Source organism: Zonotrichia leucophrys, chromosome 5, assembly GCF_028769735.1.
Source record: "Zonotrichia leucophrys gambelii isolate GWCS_2022_RI chromosome 5, RI_Zleu_2.0, whole genome shotgun sequence".
NCBI classification, from domain to species: Eukaryota; Metazoa; Chordata; class Aves; order Passeriformes; family Passerellidae; genus Zonotrichia; species Zonotrichia leucophrys.
In genome coordinates, this window is record NC_088175.1 from 42527095 (window position 1) to 42552604 (window position 25510).

Genomic DNA, 25510 nt, shown 5'->3' on the forward strand with positions numbered 1-25510 from the left:
GTAATGATTTGTGGTCTTCAGGTTACAAACAGCAAATGTAAACTGCCCTGGCTTACATGTAAACAGCAAAGTTTTGACCTGTACCTCTCCCTCGACACAAAACATTTTAATTACTTAAGCTTAGCTCTGTTTGTATACCAACCCTGGCATTTTTAGAGGGTTGTTCCTCTTAGTGTAAACACAACTAATTGCTATGCAAGGTAATATTCATTTGCTAACTGTAATATGCAGCTTAAATAAAGGAAAGGAAGAAGGAATTGTAATGAGAAACAGTCTAAGGCTGTTTTATGGTCATCTTAGCCCCTGTTGCTCAGAACCTGTTCTGGTACTCTCAGACTTTGTCCAACTTGAACTTTTTAAGCTTTTTGGAGTTGAATTACAGCAAAGAGTTGGAGCTGGGCCAAAACCTGATCTGACTGGGGGTTTGCCTGTTTGTGTTTTGGGGCCTGGGGAGTTTGTGGTTGTTTGTTAGTGTGTTTAGTTGTGGTGTTATTTTTCCCCTTAAATAGGAGCAAAACTGATTTACTGTTGAGAAGCCTTTTATTTTCTTTTTTTTAAGCCTAAATAGAAAACTGACAACCTTGTGCCATTTCTGTACCAGGTTTGCAGATCAATTTGGTGCCCGTGCAGCTTTAATTCTCTCCTGTGCATCTGGAAGCTTCTTCTTCCTGCTCATGTCCTTCTCCACCAACATCCCCCTCCTCTTCCTCTCCAGGCTGCCAGGAGTGTTCATGCATGGGATGCCAGGTAAGGTCAATCAGGGATGTGTAGCTTTCCAAATTGCTTTTCCTGCATGATTCCCCCTGGTTCTGGCTTGTTTTAAGGGAAGCCAACTTGTCCAGCAGCATGAAGGAAGGCAGGAGGAGCATGGGATGGTCCTCAGGGGCGAAATGGTGGGAACATGAAGAAGCAGGTGGAAAGCAGTGCTTATTAGTCTGAGTTCCAGGCCCATCTTCCTGTAGAATCTTGAGGGAATTGTTTGGCCTTGATCATCCAGGCCCAATGGGTGCAAGTCACTTACTGGCAGCAGTGTTACCTCAGACTTTTCAGCTGCCTTCTTGCAACCAGGATATTTTACACAAAAGTTTTTCCTTTTCTCCTGGTAAAATGAGCATACTGGTAAAAATTAAACATTATTACAAAAATACCTTCCATTACCCACCAAGCTGTTCTGTTTTGGCTGATGTTTCCTATATTTTTCATGTGAAAGACATGAACTTCAGCTACTAGAAGTCCATGTAACTCATGCAAGAGGAATCAGGTTGATGATGCTTCCTGTCACTTGTGAAGGGATTTGTTTGAATGGTTCTGTTTCTCATGACTGCTGGGGGCTGTTTTGTTCAAAACTGATGGACTATGGGGCTTCCAGAGGAGATTGACAGTGCTAATTTAGGGGCCCTCTTCCATGGAAAGTATGAAAATTAAAAGCTGGGGAAATTGCCTCTGGCCAGAAACCATCCCAGAAAAGTTTTAATTGGGGGAAAAAAAAAAACAAACCTCAAAATAAAAAAAAAAACCCAAAACCAAAACAAAACAACCCCAACAACAAAACAAAAAACCCCAAAAACAAAATCCCCAAAAGCTCTTAATGGCTTAGCAATAAAACCATGGGAACTGCTGGGGTATCTGCTCAGACCCTGTGGTTTGATATTTTTCCCCCCTGCAGGTGCTCAGAAGGTTATTACAGATGTGACCACTCCTTCCCAACGTGCTGGTGCTCTGGGGAAGCTGGGCTTTTGCTTTGGAGTGGGCATCATTACTGGCTCTGCCGTGGGAGGTGTTCTCTCCACCAAATTCGGGTGAGTGATCCACTTGTTTGGTACTGATTTTGTTGCAATCACTGAGGGAGCTGCTAAGGGATATTCTGCTGCCCTAGAGCTTTTGATGCTGTCTTACAGCTGGTGGCAGTAGAGGACCATACCAGAACTCAACCTTTTGCTTTCTGTGCTGCTACAAAGAATACTCCCACTGTTTTCAAGGAGATCTTGTTGAAAATCTCACCTTCTGCTTACTTAAGTACATTTTAAAACAAACTAGATTGAGAAATTGATTTTGTCATTCTGCTGATTGTCTTGTCTTTGGAGCTAAATGTGCTGAAAGAGCTTTTAAGGAATGATATTGTACAACTGAGAAATGGAAATCAGGAGCAATGTGAAACTTGTGGAGAAAATGGTGAAAATGTTGTCTTTGGGGGATGCTCAGTATAGGGCAAGACTATGGGAAAGGAGAAGGCAAGCTTGGGACAGTGGGGGAAGAGAGTGAGGAGGTCTAGCCCTCTCAGAGCAAGATGAAGCAGACACCTGACAATTCCATGTTGGCTCTCCACAGCCTGGCACACCATAGCAGGCTGCCACCTTCTCTTACATTCTGCAGAAGGAAGTAAATGCTCAAAAACTGTGGTGTGTCAGAGAATTTTGCAGGCAGTGAAGTGCACGTGGCTGTAATCTCCTTGGAGAATTCCCCAGCCTTGCTCTGGTGAGGAAAAAAAGTCCCTGGTGGACATTCAGGTTTTTGTTTTGCTCTGCTTCTCTTTACTATGGATGCTTGCCTCTGCAGACTCAGGTTAAAATAACTCTACAGCATAGGGTAGAGGGTAAAAATCACTCCCATCCTTGTCCCAGTGCCATAAGCTCTGTGAACTGGGTATGGCCATGCATCTCCTGGGTGTTTTGCACAGGGGATTGTGATGTGTGGGGTGTCGTGTGTTGCTCTCTGAATTCCACTGTGCATTCAGGCACTGCAGAGATGCAATTGAGTGTGTGAAATCCTTTCACAGGTTGAGAAGAATGCTGTAACCTTAGGGAGCAGCCCTAAAACCTTGGCAGTGTTGGCCAAGTGTCACAAAACTCATCAGGAGGATTTGTTTCGTAGTTATTACATGGCTGCATAAAATTAAAATTAGAGACATACATAATATTAACTGATCAGCATTTAAAGGTATTTATAGGTGTTGCTGGCTGAGTGCTGGTTTTAGTAAGTATTATTTTTAACCGAGTACAGTGATTGTAGACGTTTATGTGTTAACTGAAAGTAAAGGTTACCTCAGTTCTCAGTTTTGGTTATAGGCCCATATTTAAACATCAACATAGAAGCATCATTGCTATCTAGCAAAAATTCATGGGGTTTCACTTTCCAGTACGTGCATCAGTCACAGGTTTATAGAAAAGAGGCAGTGGGAGGGAATCTCCTGTGTCATTTAATTAGTCAGGGACATTGACTGGAAGGCAGCCTAGCTTTTGCATGTCAGGTGCTGTCAGACAACAGGAGGTTTCCACACTCCTTGCTCACTTTGAAACCTTCTGGACCTTAAACTTTGTGACTGCAGCACAAGGCTGAGAAAGGTGAACCTTGTCCGTAATTCCGGGAGAGTGAGAGTGCTGCCCGTGGAAAAGGAGCTGGCAGCCTTTCCGAGCAGGGCTGGTTGGTTTCCCTCGCGTCCTGCGGAGGGCAGCTCCAGCCCGCTGCTCCTGCCCGGCACTCGGGCAGCTCTGCGGTCCCATGGCAGGGCTGGGGACAGCAGCACCTGCTCCTCTCCCTGAGCATCTCTGCATCCTCCTGGAAGGACGACAGGAATTTCTATTCACACGGGACGAGCTGTACCGTGCTGGCAGCGCCCCGATGCGCACAGAGGCTGATAGGATGGGATAAACAGCAGCTTCAGGCTTAGGAAGCCGCTCTGGGGGTTTGGTACCAAGGTTTGCTGCAGCCAATCCCCACTGTGCTTAGCTCCTCTGCCAGGTGTCAGTGCAGAGATTAGAGGAACAATCCACCGGGCTTTAAGTGTTTTGGTGCCGGTGAAGAGCAGGAATTCAGATGAGAGCCGCTCTGTGCCACGGACAGCCCTGAGCATCGCTGTGCCTGCCCGGGGAAGGAGTGGGTGCTGCCCTAGGGACATGCCCCAGGCTCCCTGGCCTTGCTGCTGTGCCCCACAGCCTGCTCATCCTCCCTCCCTCTTTCCCACGTTTGTACAGGAAGGCTCCAGCTGTACTTGGAGCTGCGTCATCACTTCCATTTTTCTTTTTTCCCAGAAGAATGACCCAATCACCTTCCATTGAAAAAGCATTTCTGCTGTGTCATGGAAGAGCAATCCTGGAGATTTCTGTCCACTCTGTGTTCTTTGCTTTCCCTCGCCACAAAGCTGGCCAGCATGCCCCATGTGTTGTTGACAGCATTATTCACATGTTAGCAGTGCTTTGTATACAAGAGAGGGAGTAGAAATCACTCTCAGTTCCTCAGCTGATGTCATTTTAGTATTATTCTTCTGTATTGTATTTACCATTGATGTATTTGACCTAAAGAACTCATCTTTTATTGTTTTCTTTGTTGGAATAATATTTGTCAACCCTTATTTATTAAGGGAGCCCCGAGGAAGTTGAATGTCTTGTTCTGATTTGCATAGGATTTTTTGGATGTTAGTTCCTGACCTTTCCTAGTAAACTGTAACTGCCAGCTCCAGCCCTTCCTCTTCTTCCCTTTGAAGAGCTACATTTCCCCCTGCCCTGTTTTCCAAAACTTTGCTGCTCTGACAAATTTCACCACCTGAGGATGAAGTATAAGCCAATTTGATAACACAAGCAGTTGTAACCATTTCATCATTTGGAAAGTGTTTTTCTCTTTGCATGGGCTTTTTGTGTGTTTGTTTTGTTTTTGTTTTTTTTTTTTTTTAATTGGCGTTTTCTGGTAATTGATTGGTTGGGTCAGGACTGTGGATATAAAATTCCTTCAGCCTGAAAATAATTCCTGTAGTTTAGCTGAGTGCTACTCAGGTTCTTGGGGAATGCAAACTCCCTAGCAGTTCATCCACCAAAGGGGACTAAGGAAAGGAGTTCTGTTTACACTCCTGCAAACAACTTCTGCAAAGCTGTTGTGGGGCACTGCAGGTGAGTGCATCCCTAAAGGAAGGTGATTTGGTGTTTGCAACAGACTTGTGTGGCAGCCCTCTGGGTGAAAGGTGGAAGTAGGCAGCTGGATTAGTTTTCAAAAGTGGAAAGATGAGTCTAGGTAGTTAATTACAGAGATTTCATCCTTTCTTCTGGGACTATGATTAATTACATCTGGCTGCTTTTTTCTTTCCTTCTAACAAGGCTGTAGAGAATCTCTGCTGCATCACCCAAGAATTGTTTGCTTTCTATGGACACTGAGAAGTTTCTTCATTTTAGTGACTCAGCTGTAGGCTTAAATCTCCTGGAGCAATTATTCTTTTGATTACAGCAGGCTTTGGGGATAGTTTGTTGGGATTTTTTTCCCCCTGGCTCTGCTATTATCCTTCTACCTCATGGGGAAAAGAAGGAGCTTGTTTGCCTGGAGTAGGGAATTGCTTTTTTTTTTTTTTTTTTTTTCAAAAACCCATTTGAACAAAGTCCTCTGGCAGGGAATTTCTCATGGCTTCGTGGCAGAGTGGAAAAACTGTGGGTGTTGAAAGGACTGGAGGTTGGGAGCTGGGAAGGTGGGTGGGAGCACGGCAAAGGGTGAAAGGGTTGTGCTCCATTTCGGGACAAAGCAGGGCATTCTGCTTCTGGGAGCTGCTCCTGCTCCCTTCCAGCAAAAACTCTGATGTTTCTCTGCCTGGGATGATGCTGCCCAGCCAAGCAGCAAGGACTGGTGACGCTTGTACAGGCATTGCTTTGTCCTTTGTGTCAGGGCACTTGGGAGAAAGGGAGGCAAGTCATCCATAATCTGCAACGTGGTCTGTACTGCTGGCTGAGCTCTGGCAGGAATGGGGACAGAAGAGGAAATGGGCTGCTTGTCAAGGAGCTGATGGCTTGGGAAAGGTACAGATGCCCTCAGCTGTGGCCTTCTCTGAAAAAACAAAACAGAATCTAAGGGTTTTTTCGTATCACTTACTCTGCATGGCAGCTGTCTTAATTTGGAAGACATGGCCCCAAAGTTTATCTGTAAATTCTGTGATAGAGGACCATGGATATTATCCTTCAACAAGCTTGTTGGTTCAGAAGTCAGGTTTAGGGCACTTCTGTCCTCTATTCCCAGCACCAGAATTTTCTAGTTCTGATAACATGTTTAATCTATTCTTGAACCTAAGAAGTGCCTCAGTGCATTTTGGGTGGAGTTCATCTAGCCTTAGACATCTGCAGGGGAGACAGCTACACCTAAACTTGCTGTTCAGACTCTGTGGTTGACAGAGAGGCACAGGTGGTTCTACAGCACCCTCTACCTCCTCATGAAGCAGTTCGGAAGCAGCTCAAGGAATCAACTGCTTCCTAAGCTTTTTCTTGCTTGACCCCCAAGTCCCAGGACACATTTCTGGCCATCAGCACACCGTACCTGTGGCCAAGAACCTGTGGAGTTTGATGCTGGATTGTGAACTTACCAAAAGCCACCAGGATGCAGGTTCTTAGTTTTCTGTCTATGCTGCATTCATACAACAGGTCTGCACTGAGCTCTTCCCCAGCTCTTCCTTCCCACATCTAGGCCACCAATTTTTAAGTTTGGGTGCCCTGGCTTTCTGCCATGTACCCACTGGAAAATGGCACTGTCACTGCAAAGGTGCCCCTGTTCCCCCTTAGCCCATCCTCAGTGACCTTGGCTCTTCTGTGCTCTCCCTGGCCTGAGCTCCAGAGGAGGGAGGTGCAATGATGGAGCCAGAGCTCCTCCTTGGTCCTTCACCCGTAGGTGGGGCCCTTTCCCTAGGGAGGAAGAGTGGGGTTTAGGGCGGGAGCCGGCGGCCCGTGCCTTGTGGCTGCCCTCAAGGAGGGCTTGGCTTGGGTTGAGCTAATGGGGGGATGTTGGCAGCCCCTTCCTCAGCTTTATCAGGTGTGCTCTCCATTTTCCTCCAAAACCCTCATTTCCACTTAGCCTTCTGCAGGGATTGTGTTGGGAGGGCAGTGAGTGAGGCAGTGCCAGCTCACAGGGGATGGCCACCTGCCCCTTTTCCCCATAGCACCCTCCTACCTCCTGAGCATCTTTAGAGGTTTGCTGCTTCATTTTCCCAAAGTAACCATGGTGAAAATGCATTTTAGAAAAAAAAGATACCCAGAGCTTTCTCCTGTGGCTGGTTTGTGCTGCTTACAGAGAGCTGAGGTTTGGAGGCTGCTGGAGATTGACTTGTACCAGAGCCATGGGAAGAGGCACTCCTGGCAGGATTTGCCTGGTTTCCCTCCATGGGCTGACAACAGTTATCCAAACAAACAGGCAGATAGAAAATAAAAGGCAGAGGGATGTGGATATCTCCAGGGGAGCTAAGGAAATTTCCCTGCTGCCTTTTCCAGCTTTCATCATGCCTGTGCACCGGGGGAGGCTGCCCTGCTTCGCACCCCATGCCTGGAGTCAGAGAGCGAGGGGGCGGCGGGCAGGCGAAACCCCGCTCGGTGTGCGTGGTCGCCAGATCGCAATCAACAGCGTGTGTGTGTTTGTGGAGTCAGCTCTGCTGAGCAATTATGGGTGTTTGAACACTGCTCCCCTCCCCTGATGCTTTGAAAGCCCTGGGTGCTGTGCAGTGCAGAGCCCTGCCTGGTCTGTTGTTAACTGGGTCCCTTCTAGGCTGTGAGGTGGTGGCTGATTTTTCTTGTTAAGCCTGGCTTAACAGCCCCAAGGAATAAGTAAAAAGTGGGGGCAACAAACCCACAATGAAACCAAAATGGGAATTTTATGAAAAGGCACAAGGTATTTTACGTCTGGCCTTGCTAGCAGAAGTCAAGTTGGAGGGCTGGACATGACCCTCATAGCCCAGGTTGCACAATGAGGCAGTGTCTGCTCATGACTCACTAGAGCTTCATCTGCTCTTCCCACTCCTGGACTATTTCATGACTGGGCAGCAAATCCAGCAGTATCACTGGGGATTGAAATCCAGGAAAATACTGTTTTCTTTGTTAACAGAAAATAGAAGGTACGGAATAGCTTGTGGTTAAGTCCCTGAACTGGGATTTGGGACTTGGCTCTGCTGTGATTTTCCCGTGATGTGAGTAAGTTATCCCATCCCTCTGCACTGCTGTTTCTCATGCATAATACAGGGCAATGAGATAGTGTTTCCTTCCCTCATCCAATACATTTACAATATTGCTATTTAGATCATACAGCCTTTGGGATGCAGACTTTCTCTATCACAAGGTATGCTCATGCAAATATATCTACTACCTTGAGGGAATACATCCTGCTTTTCCTGGATGTATTCTCTTTTTCATCCCCTGGTGCCCTGGGCAGGCAGAGTCCTTGTAAGCCAAATTACCATCCCATTTTGGGGGGCTTGTTTCTCTTTTTGTGGGTTTTTTTGTTTGTTTTTTTTTTTTTTTCCTTTTTTTCCCCCTTTCTTTCTTAGTTGTTTGTAAAGAATCAGTGCCAGGTTAGGGGTTTTTTTGTCTTGGAAGAGTCCCAGAGGCTGAGCCCAGCAAGGCCTAGCAGAGGGACCTCCAGGGCAAACTGAGGTGGCCCTACCTTCCTCCCTTTGTGTTTGTGCATATTCAGGCGGCCAGCCCTCTCCTTTACTTCTCTTAATCCTGTTGATTCAAAGGGTCATGCTTATGTTTCATTCTGATCTGCTTCAGTGAACAAGCCCAGCTTTGTGGCAAGGCCAGGGCAGGAAGGATGTGGTGCTTGTGTGGGAAGGACTATCAGACAAGGGAGGGAGGGAAGGTCGGGATGAACGGAAATGTGCGGATGTGGCATGTGAAGGGTGGGCTGGGAGGAGTTAAGACTCCTGGAGTTAGGGAGATGAGGAGTGAAGCTCTGCAGGAGACAGACTTAGATTTTAGATGTATTGTGTCACCTGGGGCAGTAAGATTAGGACACCAAGGGGCCCTAGGGTTTCAAGGAAGGAGTGTTTCCAAAATAGACCTTCATTTGCCGCAGGGGAAGAAGGGACAACACCCACTGCTGCTGCTTTCTTGGTTTTCTCCTGCTTGAAATGTGCCTGCTGTAAAGGATGGGTGGAAAAGCAGCCCTTTTGTACGGCTTTGGTCTTGGCTTTAAAGCCATCCCCGGTGCTTTTCTTGCTGCTGGGTGGCTGGAGAGATGCAACACCCCATTGTCACAAGGTGCCAGTTCACTTGTGGGTCAGGCTGAAGGGCAGACTGCTTGAATGGGGTGTTTAGAATGAAATGGAACAGGAGTGACCTTCTCATGAACTACAGCAGCTTCCACAACCCCACCCAGGGCTTTTGTTGGCTCTGGTCTCCTTATGAAACCCTGCTCACAGCCACACCAGCAGAGCCAAAGGTGTGTCAAGCATCTGGGCAGTGGACGTGGCTGCGGGCAAAGGGGTTTCTGAATGGCCATCTCCAGGCTACCCCTGGCATTCACTCGTTTTGTCTTGTCTCTTTCACCTGACAAACCATGGGATAGTGCAGCCAAGTGAGAAGGTATTTCCAGCATCAGAAAGCTCTTGGTGCTCCTCAGAGTCCCGTCAGTGAGCAGCTGGAGTGCGTGGGGCCACTGCAGGGAGCTCTGCCTGGGGATGGATGAAGAGAGCACCAAGGATTTATGGGTCAGGACCAAAGGGAGGACAGGACAAGTGACATTATAGTCTGGGTCTGCTGTAGGCCATCCAGCCAGGGTGACAGAGCAAATGGCATCCTCTATTCAGATAGGAGTGGTCTTGTGTTCAGAAGCTCTGGTCCTGGGAGAGACAACAAAACGGGTCATAAGCAATGCAGGGGGGGAGAGAACTTGCTGCTCCAAGGCATACAGGAGCCAGTGAGGAGAGGTGTTATGCTGGACCTTGTTCTCAGCATAGGAAAGGATGATGGGGAAGGTGAAGCTCAGGGACAGCCTTGGCTGCAGTGACCATGGAATGGTGGAGTTTGAGAACCTCAGTGCAGCAAGGAGGCTGCAGAACAACCTGCCTGCCCTGGGCTTCAGGAGAACAGGCTTTGGCCACCTCAGGGGTGTGCTTGGTGAAGTGCCATGGGATAAAGCCCTGGAGGGAACAGGGGTCTGAGCAAACTGATTGATATTCAAAGATCACCTCCTGCAAGATTAGGAGAGATGTATCCCAACAAAGCTGTCAGGCAGAAATGCATGGATGAACAAGCAGCTCCTAGAAAAACTCAAACAGAGGGTGTCTGAGGGAAGCCTTCTGAGGGTGGAAGCAAGGACAATTAGCCTGGGAGGAACACAGAAAGATCATCTAAGTAGCCAGGGATCAGGTTAGGATAACAAAAGCCCTGACAGGATTAAATCTGACCAATGACATCAAGAGCAACAAGAAAAGCTTCTATAGGCACGTGGCTGATAACAGGATGATGGTGGAAAATGTGGACCATCTCCAGAAGGAAATAGGAGACCTGGTTCCATGGGATATGGAGAAGGCTGAGGTATGGATGATGTTTTTGCCTTGGTCTTCACTGGCAAGTGTCCCAGCCACACTGCCCAAGTGACAGCCAAGAAAGCAAAAGCAGGAGCTGGAAGAAAGGACCTTCTGCTCTAGAAGGCAAAGCTCAGCATGACCCAGCAATGTGCACTTGCAGCCCAAAAGGCCCACTGTGTCCTGGGCTGCATCAAGAGCACTGTGGAGAGAGGTTGAGGGAGGCGATTCTCCCCCTCTACTCCACTCTCAAGAGAACCTGGGGAGCTGCATCCAGCTCTAGAGGCCCAAGCATAAGAAGGATGTCAACCTGTTGAGGAGGGCCACCAGGGCTGCAGCACCTCTGCTATGAAGGCAGCTCAGAGATTTGGTGGTTTTCAGCCTGGAGGAGACTCTGGGGAGACGTTAAAGCACCTTCCACTACATAAAGGAGGTCTATAAGAAAGATGGAGGGGGAGTTTTCACTTGGGTAGTGACAGGACAAGAGGTAATGGCTTTAAATTCAAAGAGGGCAGGCTTAGGTTAGATGTTAGAAATAAACTCTTTACTGTGAGAATGGTGAGACACTGGCACAGGCATTTTGGGTGCTCCATCCCTAGAGGTGTTCAAGGCCAGGTTGGATGGAGCTCTGAGCAGCCTGATGTAGTAGGATGTATCCCTGCCCATGGCAAGGGTTTGGAAATAGGTGATCTTTAAGGCCTCTTCCAGCCCAAGTCATTCTGTGATTCTATCAAATGCTCTCTGTAGCATTCATATCACAAGCTCCTGACTGCTTGTGCTGAACCCTGTGCTGTGCCAAGCAGTGCAGGAAATTACCATAAGCACTGCTGGCAAACAAAGATGCTGATCCAAGAGGAGGGAAATGCTCATGGTGGGATCTGAGGGGCGAGACACCATGGTGACAGTCCATTAGTGCACTGCGTGTTGAGCTAGCAGCGTGTCTGTGCCACAGGACACACTGGAACACTCCCAGTTTGCCCAGTCAGCATCTGCAGGTGGCAAAACAACCTCTTATGGGGTTGTATCCCACTTGGGGGGATATGCAGCAGCAGATTTGGAAGAGTAGCATGTCTTGTTATTTGCTATTGCTTGGATGGCCTGAGAGAGACAAAAGCTTTATATGTTCATTGAAATTATTTGTTTTGCTTTATCATCATGTAAGGGGTTTGGCTCTGCTCTCCAGCTGCCCTCTTATGCAGAAGCAGTTGCCAGCCTTTCCAGAAATTACTGTGATTTTCTTCATCTCCCACTTAGCACTGTCTAAAGTGGATTTTCAGCAGATAGGAATTCAGCACTTTTGGAAGTCTGATCCATTTAAGGTAGTTCAGGATCTGAAAACTGTGAGAGTTTTTGAGAATCAGAGGTTTCCTTGTTTAGCTGCTATTACAGCAACTGTTGCTTCGATTTTAATTTATTTTTCTTTGAGGAGAGGGGATTGCATGTCCAAGCCATTGTAGTCTATTTGCAGTATTAACTTTCTGAGTCTCACTAAATGTTCCTTTATTCCATTATATTCTCAGCTAAAACTTTTGGTCTAATTACATCTTTACAAAACTTCACTGTGAATCCCTTTGAAATCTGCACCATTTTTTATGGGATTTGGTTCAATTCTCTTTTACCCCAGGGTATGTGATCTGAGACATACTGAAGTCATTGTGTTTCCTTTGAGTTTGGTTTTAAATCAAGCTCCGGGTAAAGAAATTTGTAGAGGAAGGAAGGAAAGCCCCAGAAACCTAAAAGATTCCTGCAGGATATGCCTTTAAAAGACCCTGAATAATTAGAAATCCCCTAGGAAAAGCCATCTGGGGAGCATCTGAGCAATGCTTACAGGAGGCCAGAGTCTTAAATGCTGTTCTGAGACTTTTAAAAAAGGGGAGATGAAAGACAGTAATGGTTATTAAAGATGAGGTTGTTCATGCATCAGATGTTTAAACTTACTTCCTACAGAAGCTTGGAGAGGTTTTTTCTGATATAAAGCTGTATAACAGATTCTGTCTTGTGTGTGATGGGTTTTTCCCCCCTTCCCTTTCCAACTGTCCTGACACAGTTGGATATGAGACAGATGATAGATCAATTCTTCTGGCTAATGTTTTCCAGTGCAGTCCTGGTGGTTTCCCAGTCTTTCAGGAATTCCTTTTCATGACAGAAAGAGGCCTTCTTCTGAATCTAGTGATGTTTAGAAAATAAATTTTTAAAGCATTTGTTGAATGACTCCTTTTGGTAACCGGAGGAGGCTGTGGTTGGTGACACCAGGCTCACACCTCACCCTACACCCACGTGTGTTCTCATTGCATGTGATTACATGGTCTGGGATGCTTAATTGCCTGATTGTAATCTGTACACCCTAACAAAAGTTGCATCATTTTGATTTTGCCTGGGTGCTGTGTGGCAAGCACTTTACAGACAAAGACTCTTGGCCCTTGAAGGATTATATAATTTTTCCCCGTACTTTTGTATAAAGTCAGATCAGTATTTTTAAATTTTTTTTATTTCTTGGAGATGAAGGTTACAACAGCTACAAGAGTACATTCAAGGTGCAAAACTGCTCTGAACAGCAGTTGAGCTGAATTGTTTAAATTTTTCAGAACACAAACTCTTCCTTGAATATTGCAGCATCCAGTGGGAGCAAATGCTATTTGTTCTTCTCCAGCTATGCTGGTGAGTGGCTGGGTGCCCACTGGGAAAGCAATGCAGAGCCCTGTGCATTCGTCACTTACCTCAGCCTAACAGGACCCAAGGTCAGATGATGGAAAAAGGAGTGACAAATACCTACCAGGAATAATCCAGCTGGGAGATAAGGCCTCACCTCTCTTTGGGGGATGTGCAGGGAGCTCGGTGGTGGCACCCAGTGAGGGGGAAAGCGCAGGAATGCAAGTGGCATGCTCTGGCAGGGCAGTGAAGCCATCTGATGGCACGCTCAGGCACTCTCTTACTGGGAACTGGGATCTATTTCTGGGCTTTGGAAGAGAGCCATCCAAAAGTAAATGTTTAGTCAGCCTTGCAAGCTGTCTGAAATGCGTGACGTGCCTGTGACAGGGTGATTTTATGGGGATCAGGTTGACCTTTCTTTGTCAAATGTGATTCTGCTAGAAAGAAAATCTACAGACAAAAGAGTTGATAAGGTGTGGGAGAAGTTTAGTTGTCTGTTCTTGAAAACTGAGCTGCAGGGCAGAAAAGGGAGTCTGCTTCTTCTGCAAGCATTCATAAAGGGCATGGGGGGGCTTTCCCTGACATGCAGGTTGTACCCTTCAAAACAAGCCCTAAATCTGGGGATTTGGCACAAAATTGGGATTTGCTGCCAATATTTGTCTCACAGGCATTGAGAGTGGAGGCACTGGGCTTTGAGTTAGGGCAGGCTTCTTGCTTTGCCAGGAGCTGTTCCTGTGAGGGCAGGGAGAAGGGAGTGCAGAGACAAGCTGGGCTTGGTCACAGTGCTGAGGATGCTGGAGCAGATGGGGATGGCAGGGAACAAGAGCCAGCCCTTGAGTGGAGCATGGTGGGCCCACAGCAGGGCACTGGGTGCTGTGGGGTGAGAGGAACACAGAGCACCAGTAGCTGAGCACAATGACTTGGCCAAAACCAGGCTGAAAGTAGAAAGCCAAATCTCCAGACTTTGGCTTTTGGAAACCTGTAGCTCCAACTGTGGACTGGGTTTGGGGCTGGGTTTTACTTCATCTGGGAGAGGAGAGAATTACAAAATGTGGATCTGGGTTCAGGTTACCGTTCTGCTCCCCTGGGCTATTCCAGGTGTTCAAATATGAACTTTTGGCCCAGGCCCATCTCTAATTAGGCGTATTCTTTAAAAATATTTTCCTTCCTTGGCTCCTGTGCTCTTGGCTTGTCTCCACTAGCCCTCTTTGCTGTGCTAGAGTACGGTTTGCTGGGTATATTAATTGAACTGTTTACACACCTGGTTTCCTGCAAGAATAGACACCTAGCTCCTTCTTTTGAAAAGACAAGCCCAGAGGCTGTAAACAGGGATTGTGCTATGTCTGGAAAAGCTGAACTGCTGCTTATCTGCACTCCCCGGGGCTGTGGGAGCAGCAGCAGCCGCAGGAGCTGCTGCAGACATGGGTCAGTTGAGCACAGAAACCAGCCTGTACACTCTTCCCACCAGTCCTGTCCTGCTGCCCAGCTCAGGTCCTCTTGCAGCTGGGGTGTCACCTTCTCTGCAGGGTTATTCCCTTTTATTGTAGCAGTGACAGGAGAGGCCCCAGCTGGTATTTGGGTCAGCTCAGATGCAAATTTTGTCTTGTGTGTGAAAGCTGGAGTGTCATCCTGCAGTTATGTCCTGTGCAGGATGGTTGAGGGGACCCTTCCTCTCTTTTGATGGCTTTACCTTCCAAGGTTAGTTTCTGATGAAGCTCCCCAAAAGCAGCGGTGTGTTCATCACCCATTTTACTTTTCTAGTCATGGCCAGGGGACATCTTTCATAAAACATTGTGTGGCTCAAAGAATGGCTCTGGAAAACAAGGTTGGTAAGACTTGTGTGGTGCAGGGCAGGTGGAATCATCCCTCATTATCTCTTTGGGTTTAAAAGGTATGAGCATAAACATGTGCCATTGCACAATTTTTCTTTCAAAGTATAAGAGGATTACCTTAAAATACGCTGATTTTTGTGGTTGTGCTCTACACCCCTGAAGCCTGCAGCTGCTGTTTTAATGAGTAAGTTGAATTTTACTTTGCTGCTTCCTCTTTTTGCTAAACATGACCTGCACTTCAGCTGGAAGGTACCAGCTGACCCCTGTGTAAGGCCCTGAGCTGGGAAGGTTGGTGTGCTGTGCTGCTGGTGTGGCACAGGCCATGGAGTGTGGTGCTAATGAGCTGGCCCTTGGAGTCTTTAACTCCCTGCACTACTCAAGGTTTCCAAATCTGATTAAGGCATCTGGAGGAGTCCCCCCAAGGCAGGCCCTGGGGAAGGGACATGCAGATAACGGGCTGGGAATAGGGAACAGGAAACAAGATGCACCTTAGGGCAAAATTTGATATCCAAATTCCATTCCAGCTAGGAATGGCAAGTGCTGCTGTTCCCAAAGCACTGGCCTGGACTGGTATTATTCCAGCAACCTCCAAAGCAGACACAAAGTCATCCACTGGCGAATGCAAGAAGGCACGATAGCAGCTTTTTGCTGCTTGTGCTGTGGAAGAACACCAGCAACTCTGCCCAGGAGCAGCACAGCTCCCCTAATCACCCAGCAAGCAGTGACTTTGTCATTGAACTTTATGTTGGCGCTGATCCCTGCTTGGTTGCTGAGTGTTGGGTACAGGCCATGAGTGATACAAGCTGTAGGGGCTGGGAAATGTCAGCTCTGGAAAAGGGGCCCGAAAGGACGAAGGTGACAGGTACTTTTGTCCAGGCTTGTGTCAAAACCCCTCAGAGAGGAAGAGAAGGCTTATGCTATCACCCTGCTCGCCTTCCCTGCTGTGCAATCAGGTCCCTCTGCCAAAATCAGGAATTGGGGTTTTGCAGGAGCCCAGTGGCAACCTGCAGCCAGTGTGCCGCGGCACAACCACTCACGCTGCGCTCCCTGCTCCTGCTAATGCTATCAAATCAAGCAGGAAATTTATTTTTGGAGCAGTGGAGCATGTTGAAACCCAGCAGAAGGCAGCTGTTTGCGTAACCAGAGTTGTGGGAGAGCTGCCTCCCTTGTTGCCAAGCCCTCCACTTCCTATCCTGGTGAGAAACGGCTTCCCCGCTCCCGGCAGCGTGAGCGAATCCCCTCAGGCTTGGGAGGCTGGGCTTGGTCCAGCATCCATCCTTCCTGCAGCGCCTGCTTCACTGCTCTGAAAGCCCCCAGATGCTTTTAGGGGTGGGGGGTGTCTGAACCGGCTGATTCTTACTCCTTAGATCACTGCTCAGCCCTCTCCTTAAAAACAAGCTACCCCAAAACGATGGGTTTTCTCCAGAATTTCAAATGTGTTTCGGTTGTCTCTCAGCAGAGGTCCATGTCTGGCAAACAGCCCATGCTGGAAAGGAAACAATAGCTCTGCCTCAGTCTGATCATCTGCACCATGTGTTTACACCCTGGCTGCGTTTCCAGCACCAGTTTGGTGCCCTGGCAGCACACACAGTCCTTCACAAGGATGTGCCCTGGCACGCAGCTCCTCTGGCTGCACTTCAGCACCTCCTTTTCAGTGTAGCTCTTTCAGGAGCTCCCAAGTGTCTAATGGGGCTAGGGTTGTTTTTTTTTTCTTTTTTGTTTGGAGAGGGGGTTGAGGGCATGGTCTTGGCATGCTGCTTCTTTTTCACTCTCTAGCAATACCATTTCTGCCTTTTCTTGCTGCTCCATCACTGCAAGCTGGTGTCCAGGCACTGACCTCAACTCCGCCTGTATATTGATGTTTCTCTTACCAAAACATGTCTCTCCCCCTGGGCTCTACCTGCCTCTTATGCCCTCATACCAAAGCAGAAATAAATCCTTCAGCACTTGAGTGAAATGCTGTGCCCCGTAAAATGGCATTGCTAATGTGAGCTGTGGGATTGCGATAGCCAGAAAGAATGAGATAAAGCCATGGCTGCAGAGACGGGGCCTAAATTCCTGCCCCCAAAATGTGATCCTGCTGTACAGAAGGGAAGGACCAAGTCAGTGCAGAGAGGTTTCGAAAGCCACCATGTGGGTATAAAGCCTTTTTTGTTTGTGGAATTATTATGTCACCCCTCAGTCATGCAAATGTCGCCCCAGAAGAAAGACTTCTTCACATTGGTGCCCTGTTCTGGAGAAGTCCCTCCCTGATTATTCATGACCGCTGACTCCTTCAGCCATGTGCCCCTTTCCTGAGGGCTGCAGGGTGGAAAGAAATTCCCTGACGTTGTGAAAGGCAGGAAAAAATCCAGTGTACCCGAAATGACTCAGTCTGAAATATTTATGACTTTTCAATAGGGTAATTAAAATCTCATGCAGCCCAGTTATGGTAAAAAAAGGTGTCTGTCCTGTGCCAGGCTGTAGCTTGTAACAGTGACATGAATCTATGTCAGCAATGAGAGCTGGGATGATGGACAGGGTGATTTCCATACTCTATCAAAGTCTCGGTGTTAAGCAGATTAAAAAATAATTTTTAAAGCCACTGTTATTTCACTTAATCATAACATTTCAGCACAAGTGCTGGACAGCTTCTGTGTGGTTTGGTACTAGATGATGGAGCCTTTTTTTTCTGTCTGTTCCATTCATGTCTACATTTGCAGCTATCTAATGTTTTGCTATCTAGGGCTGTTTAGCACATGATTTTAGTTGAAGATCCAATTATTTTCCCCTTGCCACTTAATTGGTCCCTGTGGCATCATTATTCCTTGTGCCTTTGGTTTTGCTTTGTTTGGTTTGTGAGGGACACAGCACTGAGTGGGAACACCCTTGGAGACCTCCCAGCTCCATCTTGAGTGTGCTTCCTGCCTTGTCTTTCAGCTCTCTCTCTTTTCTTTGTCCCCTCCATTGGCCTGAAGGGATGAAAGAAAAAGCTTTGAACAATCTCCTGTTTGGTGGCTGCTTTATCTGGTCACTCAGGCTTTGCCTGCTCCAAAGCCATCCTTGGTCTACAGTGCTTTAGCCCAAATTTCTTGGGACCTAAACTGAAGCATGTATTAAGATATACCCCAAAAGGGAATTGCATTTCCTGACAATAAAATCCAGACAATGAAATGAAGTTAGCATGAGCCTTAGAGGCAATGAAAAGAGAGGAACAGCTGCAGAGTGTGAGGAGCAGTACGTTAAAATGATCAGTTTGAAACTCTAAGGTCAGTCCCGTTTCCTCAGATGAATACCATAGATGTGTCTGAATGGTACCTCTATTTCTCTGCTGATATTTTACCAAAGTGTTGCTGTAGGGAAGGGTTTAATTTTACTTTGTCACCTTATCTCTGGGAACCACTTCAGTTCCGTTTCCATGACGTTCCCGAGAAGCGCAAGACTAGAAAGGGATTTATTGTGTCTTTGAACTGCCTTTTGCTCTGAGGAATGAGGATATAATTGTAACGTAGGAAGGACAAACTGAACATGTTCAGGCTTGTCCTGCCTGATCTTTCCCTGTTGCTTTTTTTTCCTTTGCCCCTTGCAGCTAGCACTCATGACTGGGACTTTCCAGCCGATAAAGTCTTGGCTGGCCTCAGGGCTAATTTGCTCCTGGCAAAACCAGCTCTCTGGCCAGCTGGATGTGCAGTTTCTTTTGATGCCAACAGGACCAGGGTTGGCCACTCTTTTTCTGCCACCAGAACATTAATCTCTCACTGTTCACATCTGTGGGACGAGTACAGAGGGAGTCTCGGGCAGATGGCTTTCATGTTCCTTCTGGGATAAATTTTTCCACGTGTTTGCTGATCTTTGAGTACTCTCTTCTCTCTTGGTTATGTTTGGATTTTACAAGAAGTAAGTCTGGGGAAGAAATTAAAGGTATATATTAACCAGACTTAAAGCAACTCACAAAGAATATCCCCAGAGCCTTCAAATTCCACGGTGCTTTGCTTTTAGGACATCATCGTATTAGTGTAGTTGAAATGCAGGGTTTGTTGGCTGTGTCTGTAAATACAATAAGTTGTGCTCAGTTTGTGTAACCTAATTTTAAAAAATAACCCTTGTCAGAGACGTCTACTAGACTTGATCTGAAGCAGGGATTAAAAGTAAATATGTAGGTACCAAACTCACCACCTCTTGTATTCAACTGCTGCTATCTGATAATTCACTGAAGAGTAGTGAATTTCAGGTCCTTTCCTACTGCTAATCCCTATCCCTGTGTTCTGGCTGGGCTCTTTGTACTGGATTTTGATGTCATGTTGATGGGGATTGGCAGCCATCACATCTGTGCCGCTGATGTTGGGTCTGATCTTAAACCATTTTCAGTTTTACTGACTTTCATCTTTTCCATGATGCCCACAGTTGATCTTTTCCAGCCCCTTTTCCATGACAGGCCCTGCTGCTGCCATGATTGCAGCTTTTATTACTAATTCCTCAGGATCTTCATTGCTTGTTTTATTCTCACCCTGTGGTTTTTACTCAGTCCTTCCTCAGACAAGTTTCCACTGACTCAAATTCATGCTTAAATTGAGTCAGGGCTCTAGGATGTGTCCCCGGGGCGAAGGCTGTTCCTGGGGCACCTGGTTCTTGTGGAGCTGGGCCAGCTGACACCAGTGTGCAACATCAAGGCTCCTGGGGAGGAATTCTTGGAACAGTAATAGGGATGTCACACATTTTCAAAATCAACATGTGTGTGCATCTCTCGTAAGCGGTGTTGTAATGTGTGGGTGCTGCTGTTGTGTTGTCAGGGTGCAGTGAGACACAGCAAGCTGTGGGTTCCCATTGCATCACTGTTGTGGCTGGGGCAGAAATGGCTCTTGGGGGAATCCAGGGAAAAAAAAGAGGAGAGGAAAACTGGTGCTCTGGTCTGAGCACTAAACTTGTGAGACACCTGATTTTTAAGGCTTTTTATTTCCACCATGGTCTTTATGGGATCTTATTAGGGCATTCAGGTTTTCTGTGAGTACATCCAGGCTGTTTGCACCACCACTACCCACAGGGATATTAGGAAGACAAATTGTTAGATTTCAAGTGTGGGGGTTTTCAGCTGCCATTGCATTGGGTCTGCTTCTGTAGGTAAGAAAGAAAAACTTTATAACAAGTCTCTTACAAGGACTGATGCAGACCCAGGTCTGGGGATTGTGTGCTTTGGACACCCCAGCATTTCCCTGGTGCTGTACAGATGTACGTCCAACAGGCTTGGCAGCACTCTGAAGTCCTTGTTTCCATGGTTTTGCCCTGCTGAAAGTAAAACTGATGTGAATTGAAAATGTAATTTTCCCTCTGTGCACTGAAAAGAAAAAAGCCAACAATCTCAAGACAAATAATTTACTAATCAATAAGTTTATCTGTTGAAGTGGACTTCTTTGGTGCACTGAAAGCAGCCAGCTTCCGCAAGGCTCCAGGATACCACAAACACCAGTCTGAAATCATTAGCACTCCTGGCCACTAAATAGCATGGCCCCTTGCTGCCTTCGTAGCACCTGAAATGCAGGTGTTCCCTAGGATGTCCTGCCAAAGAAGTGTGTGGCCTCTGGCTCTGGCACCACTAGATGGCTTGAGATGTAAATATTGCAGCCACAGCGAGCCCCAAGCGTGCAGCGGGCGGGCGCTTCACCCCGCTCAGCCACAGCCATGGAGCACCAGAGGTTCCCAAACTCCTCTGCAGACAGCTGGCAGCTCACACCTCCCTCACTCCTCCTGGTCTCCAACTGCTAATTTGCAATTAAATGCAACTAAAAATACGGTAAACACTGCTCCCAGTTTTCCACACGAGTCTGTCAGGTAGCTTGCTGCCGCTGCCATTGGGCGGTGAGAGGAGCGGGCTGTGCCGTGAGCGGGTGGCTGGGTGGAGAGCTGCCCGTGAGGCTGCCTAAGATGTGGTTCCCACTGGGTGCTCCCACAAATACCAGTTCAGCATAATGCAGCTGATGCTAACTGGCATCCCTGTGGGTGGTCTCTGTAGTGGGGCCAAGATGAAACGTGGTGTGAAGAAAGAACCGAGCGCTTTCTCTTCCTAAGGGGAGTTGCTCTCACTGAGAGCAAAGGTGTGGGAGGCAGAGCTCAAGATGCAACTGCTGCAGCAGCTCTGCAGTTAAAGGATGTTCTTGTTCAGGGCTTTGGTAATGCTGGAATCCACCAAAATACCCAGGATGAATAGAAGACCTGGCAATTACGTTTGACTGGTATAAAATGCATTCAGTTTGCTTTCATTCATTGCTCCAGAATGTGCAAGCAACTTTAGTTAATGTTGAATGTGCTTTTTAACCCAAATAATTTCCTACTATGCTAAACAAAGTTGTTGAGAACACCTCCCTCAGTGAGAAGTTTCTTAGCCATTCCTTGGCTAGGGTTTCTCCTACCAACTGTGCAGAGGAGAAAGCTACTCCAATTTGCAAATGCGAAACCCAGAGCAACCTCCTTTCTGAATATATTTAACATGCAGAAACCATTGTCATTATGGATGAGGGAAACAAAGTACTTAATTGAAGGAGTTCTGTAAACAGAGCAGCAGTGAGACCACTCCTGGTTAGAGCATAGGAAGCTTGCCCAAACAAGCAAACTGTGTGCCTTCAGTTAATGGTTTCGCCCATTATTGAAATGGAGTGACTCACTCATCTCATGCAGATGCCTCCTTTTGGGGTCAAACTCCTCATGAAATCAATTCAGCTGCCCCACAGCCCTCAGCTCTATCTTTGCTGGAGAAAGGATTGGTTTCAAGGGCCTGTTGTGCAACCAGAGAGGTTGCAGTGGGGTGCTGGAAAGTCTCCCACCTGACCCTTGAAATGCCTTATTTGTGACTTTTGGGTATTAGTATTTCAACACTGCTTCCCATACAAAATTAGTCCTAATGTGTCCTATTTCATTAAAAGGTCTCACTAGACAAAAGGTGCTGGAGCCCTTGATGAAGCATGGCAAGGTTTTTCTCACCTTGAGGAGGGAGGTGTTGGCTGTCACTGCTTGTTCCAAGGCAAGATCAGTCTGTGCCATACCTCTGGTAGGATGCTGCATTTACAGTTACTTACCTCAAGGTTAAGAATTAACTTGTTTTGCCAGGGATTATGTAGCTTTAAAATGTCATTCACATGAGCACAGTCCTGTTAAGAGATGAATTTTAAGTGTCAGACTTCGCTAACCAACGACTTCTCTATTTATTTACCTCAAAGCCTGTGGGTGTGGGGGGTGGAGAGAGTCCTTGCTTTTGTGTGACACAAGGGTTGTTCTCAGGGATCACTGCAGCAGCATTGCTTGCAAAAGAGACTGGCAGAGGGAGAAACTAGAGTGCCTCAGTGGGCTGATGCTGGGACACCTCCAAGATTGGCAAAATATGTTGTTACCTGCAGCATCAGTCTATCTGCCCACAGTCCGGTTGTCTGCTTGCCAGAGTGCCGAGAAGGCACAGTCTTTGCACAAAGCCAGAGCATCTGGTCTCTATGTCTGCTTTTGGAAGGTGGGAAAGGTCCTCTTGGAAGCAGCAGTCACTGTCTCACTCCTCAGTGCTTGTAAAAAAGGCAGTGGCTTGCCAGATCTCTCCATCCTTTCTTTGCCAAATCCTACCCCTTCCCCTAGCAGGAACTAACCGGACCCCACCCCTCATCCTTGGGCAGCAAAATTCAGCTCTGCCCACACACTGCTCTGAGCCAGCTGTGAGTGAGTGCATCATGATGGGTGAGAGGTAGCAGCTCCAGCCAGTGCCAAGCCTGCAGATCTTCCAAAGCCACTGCTGGGAGTCGAGACTTGACGTGCTGGAGTGCAGCTCAGGTTACTACAGCAAATCCTCAACAGTTTCCTGCCTAGCTGAGTCTTTTGGAGTCTGGAGCACTGTAACCTCATAAAAGCTGGAAAAAGCTTGAACTCATTCAGAGATTATTTCACACCACCTACAGCACTCTATGAAGTCAGACATGCTGTAACATATAATTAATGATGTGTTTGGTGGTGAGTCACTGAGTAGTCTAGCAAGCTCACCTTCAACCACTCTGTGTGTGGGAGTCCTTACCCAGCAACACACCCAAACTGAGCATTTTAATAATTTACCACGTTCTGAGCTTGGAAGAGTAGTTTTTGTTGCTTAATTAGGTAATTTTGAAAAAATACTTAAAAGCTTTACTACCTGTTGGGGAACAAACCAACATGAAGAAGAAGGTGGGGGAGAAGCCCAAAATCTGTTTGTAATACTACTTTCTTTGAAGTATCCAAGAAAAAGGTTAAGAGATAGGTGACTGCATCTTTGTGTTATATTCAACAGTCACTTGATAGATACATGAACATTTCTTGGACTGAAATGTGACATTACCCTCTTCCAGCTGCGTGTCCTCCCAAACACAAAGTGAGAGTTGTGCTTATTTATTCTCTGTAACGTTTTAGGGTTGCAGGAAAAAAAAGCAGCATTTTCCAGGGAATGAGTGAGCAAATATGTGCCTGTCTGGCTTGTGACATGGTGGTGGGAGACACAGGTTTGATTGGAAGGAAGGAAATTGCACTTGCCTCTCAATGTGATCTAGTGTCCTTATCCTTTCTCTGACAAAAATCATAGTAAGAGTCCTAGTGAAGAGCCAGAGTCAGACAAACTTGCATAATACTTCTCTGATTACTTTTCCAGCCTCCAACTATTTTCAGCTCCGGGGATTTCCTGACACGAATGAGTGAATATGATTTGTGATGCTTTAGTAATCTTCAGCGCATCATTCTTGTAAGTGCTTATCTAATCTCTCCTTGTACCTGTCCAAACCTTTTGCTTCCACAACAACAGTAGCAACAAACTCCACAGACCATCATGTTGCAAGAAGAATTAGGCCTTTCTCTTTCTTTTGAATTAGTCTCTGACAGTTTCACTTGGTGCTTCCCAGTTTTTGTGATGGAAATGACCATGTCAGTCACTTCTTAACTGCCTGCTCCAGAAATAAGCAGTTCAGAAAGCATCATTTCATGTATGAATTTAGGACTTGATTAGCCTGCAAGCATCTAATCCAACTTTAAATCTAATCTGCGTTATTGCCCAATCCCTCAGCCCTGTGAGGGCCATATGCAATTCCCCACTGGCTGTTCTTTTCCCCAATACTCTTTTAGTTGTGTATTCTCAGGAAATTTTCTTACTTCACTGCAGTGCCAGATCGAGCACAGATAGGTTGAAGAGCACATGTCCCAGCCTCACCAGTGGGGTGCCTCTGATGTGAGCACTGACCACCAACACCTACTTCCTGATGCCTATCTCAGCCTGTCCCAGCTCATCCAACATTAGTTAGCACTGCTGGGATCACAGCCAGGTGTTGCAAGCCCCCATTCAGAGAGTGCAGCTCATACCTGGTCCTTGGCTAGACTTCTCCATTTCTAGGCATGCAGGGTGATGCTGTATAGAAGTGTGAAGAAAGCAATGCCTAAAATAACTAATATCTTTTGGGGAATACAGTTTATTCCCCCATTTGTTATAAATTCATGTAGGTGTGCAGGTGTTCAGTGAACCGAGGTGCCAGTGGGACTGTTGATGCCGTGCAATAGGGAAAAGCAATAATCACACAAACAAGTGAAGCTCTGAATGAGGAAAGTGCAGTATTTGGAAATATAGGGTGTTTTATCAGAGAAAAGAGCACACGAGGCTAAATGATGCTCGAAATTAGCGGCAGACTGTGGGCAAAGCAAGCAGGTCCACCCACATCTTATTGAAGGGTGACTGAGATCCTTCTTCTGGCAATCAGCCCAGTGCCGCTGCGCTGGATGGGGCAGCACAAACCTGGCATGGCCAGGCTGCTCCAGCTGCCTGGGCATTAGCATCCTGCCACAGGGATCTCCTTCCCACTCTGGCAGCGGGATCTGCCAGGGCTGGGGCTGGCTCCTTCCAGCTGCTTCTCATTGCTGGGATTTTCTCTGCAGCAGGCGCTTGGTGGGGATAGATCATGTTCATGCTGCAGAGCCCCTGATGGACAGCCAGCCTTATCCATCCATACAAAACACTTTTTACCTGGAGAGCTCTGCCAAAGGAGGATTTTCCCCATGGAAGAAGCCCAATGCTTTTTATTCAGTGCCCTGCATTGCCCTGGTGCTTTTTCTTCATGGCTGAGTATTAAGAGCCACCTGCAGCCCTCCTTGTGCTGGGTCAGTGACATACACAGGAGTGAATGTCCCTTAAGAAAAGTTAATCCACAGGTGGCTCCAAGGGCTGGTGTGGTGATGGCTGTGAAGTTCTGTTCCTGATGTCCCCAGCACATGGCAGCTCTGATGTACCCCTGTGGTTCCACTCCTCACTCTTTGCCCTGCTAATGCACCAGTGCCAATCTTCAGCACCCCTCCCTCACCCAGTCCTGACGGAAACAGCCCATGGAGACTGCCCGTTCCCCTCATCGTATTTTTTTCCTTCCACACCACATGAATTTTCCAGATGTGGCTGCCACTAGAAATAAGCAGTTGAATGAGCACTTGTCTGTGGGTGACTCATTCTCACCCTGTGAGGGGCTCTCTGCAGGGTGTGGATGTGAAGTCTCACTCCCTCCCTGGACAGCCTGCAGTGATGTCAAGCTCACCATAGTGAGAAAAAGCCTCCTGCTCTGCTCAAAGCAGCCAACTTCTGCTGCTCCTCATCTAAAGCATATGTGGCAAAAAGGACAACCTGGTAATGGTTTCCATTTGCATCAGAAGGGTGAACTCCCCCCTTTTTCTGCTGATGCATGGGAAGGGGTGGCTATCCACTCAAGTTTTGTGTTCTGTGTCAAGAGATGGGGAACATGCTTCTCCATGTCTCTGTGTGATGTTTTTTCCA

The 25510-nt window shown here is 47.1% G+C and overlaps 1 protein-coding gene across 2 annotated transcripts in view; it reads left to right on the top strand.

Moving 5' to 3' along the window:
* Positions 1–25510, top strand: part of SLC22A18 (solute carrier family 22 member 18) — an 81192-nt gene that overhangs the window by 26155 nt on the left and 29527 nt on the right. For both annotated transcript variants that reach the window (XM_064714026.1, XM_064714027.1), the window contains 2 exons: positions 602–747; positions 1667–1799. In XM_064714026.1, coding sequence (XP_064570096.1) covers positions 602–747; positions 1667–1799 — 279 coding nt within the window. The remainder of the gene's footprint in view (positions 1–601; positions 748–1666; positions 1800–25510) is intronic.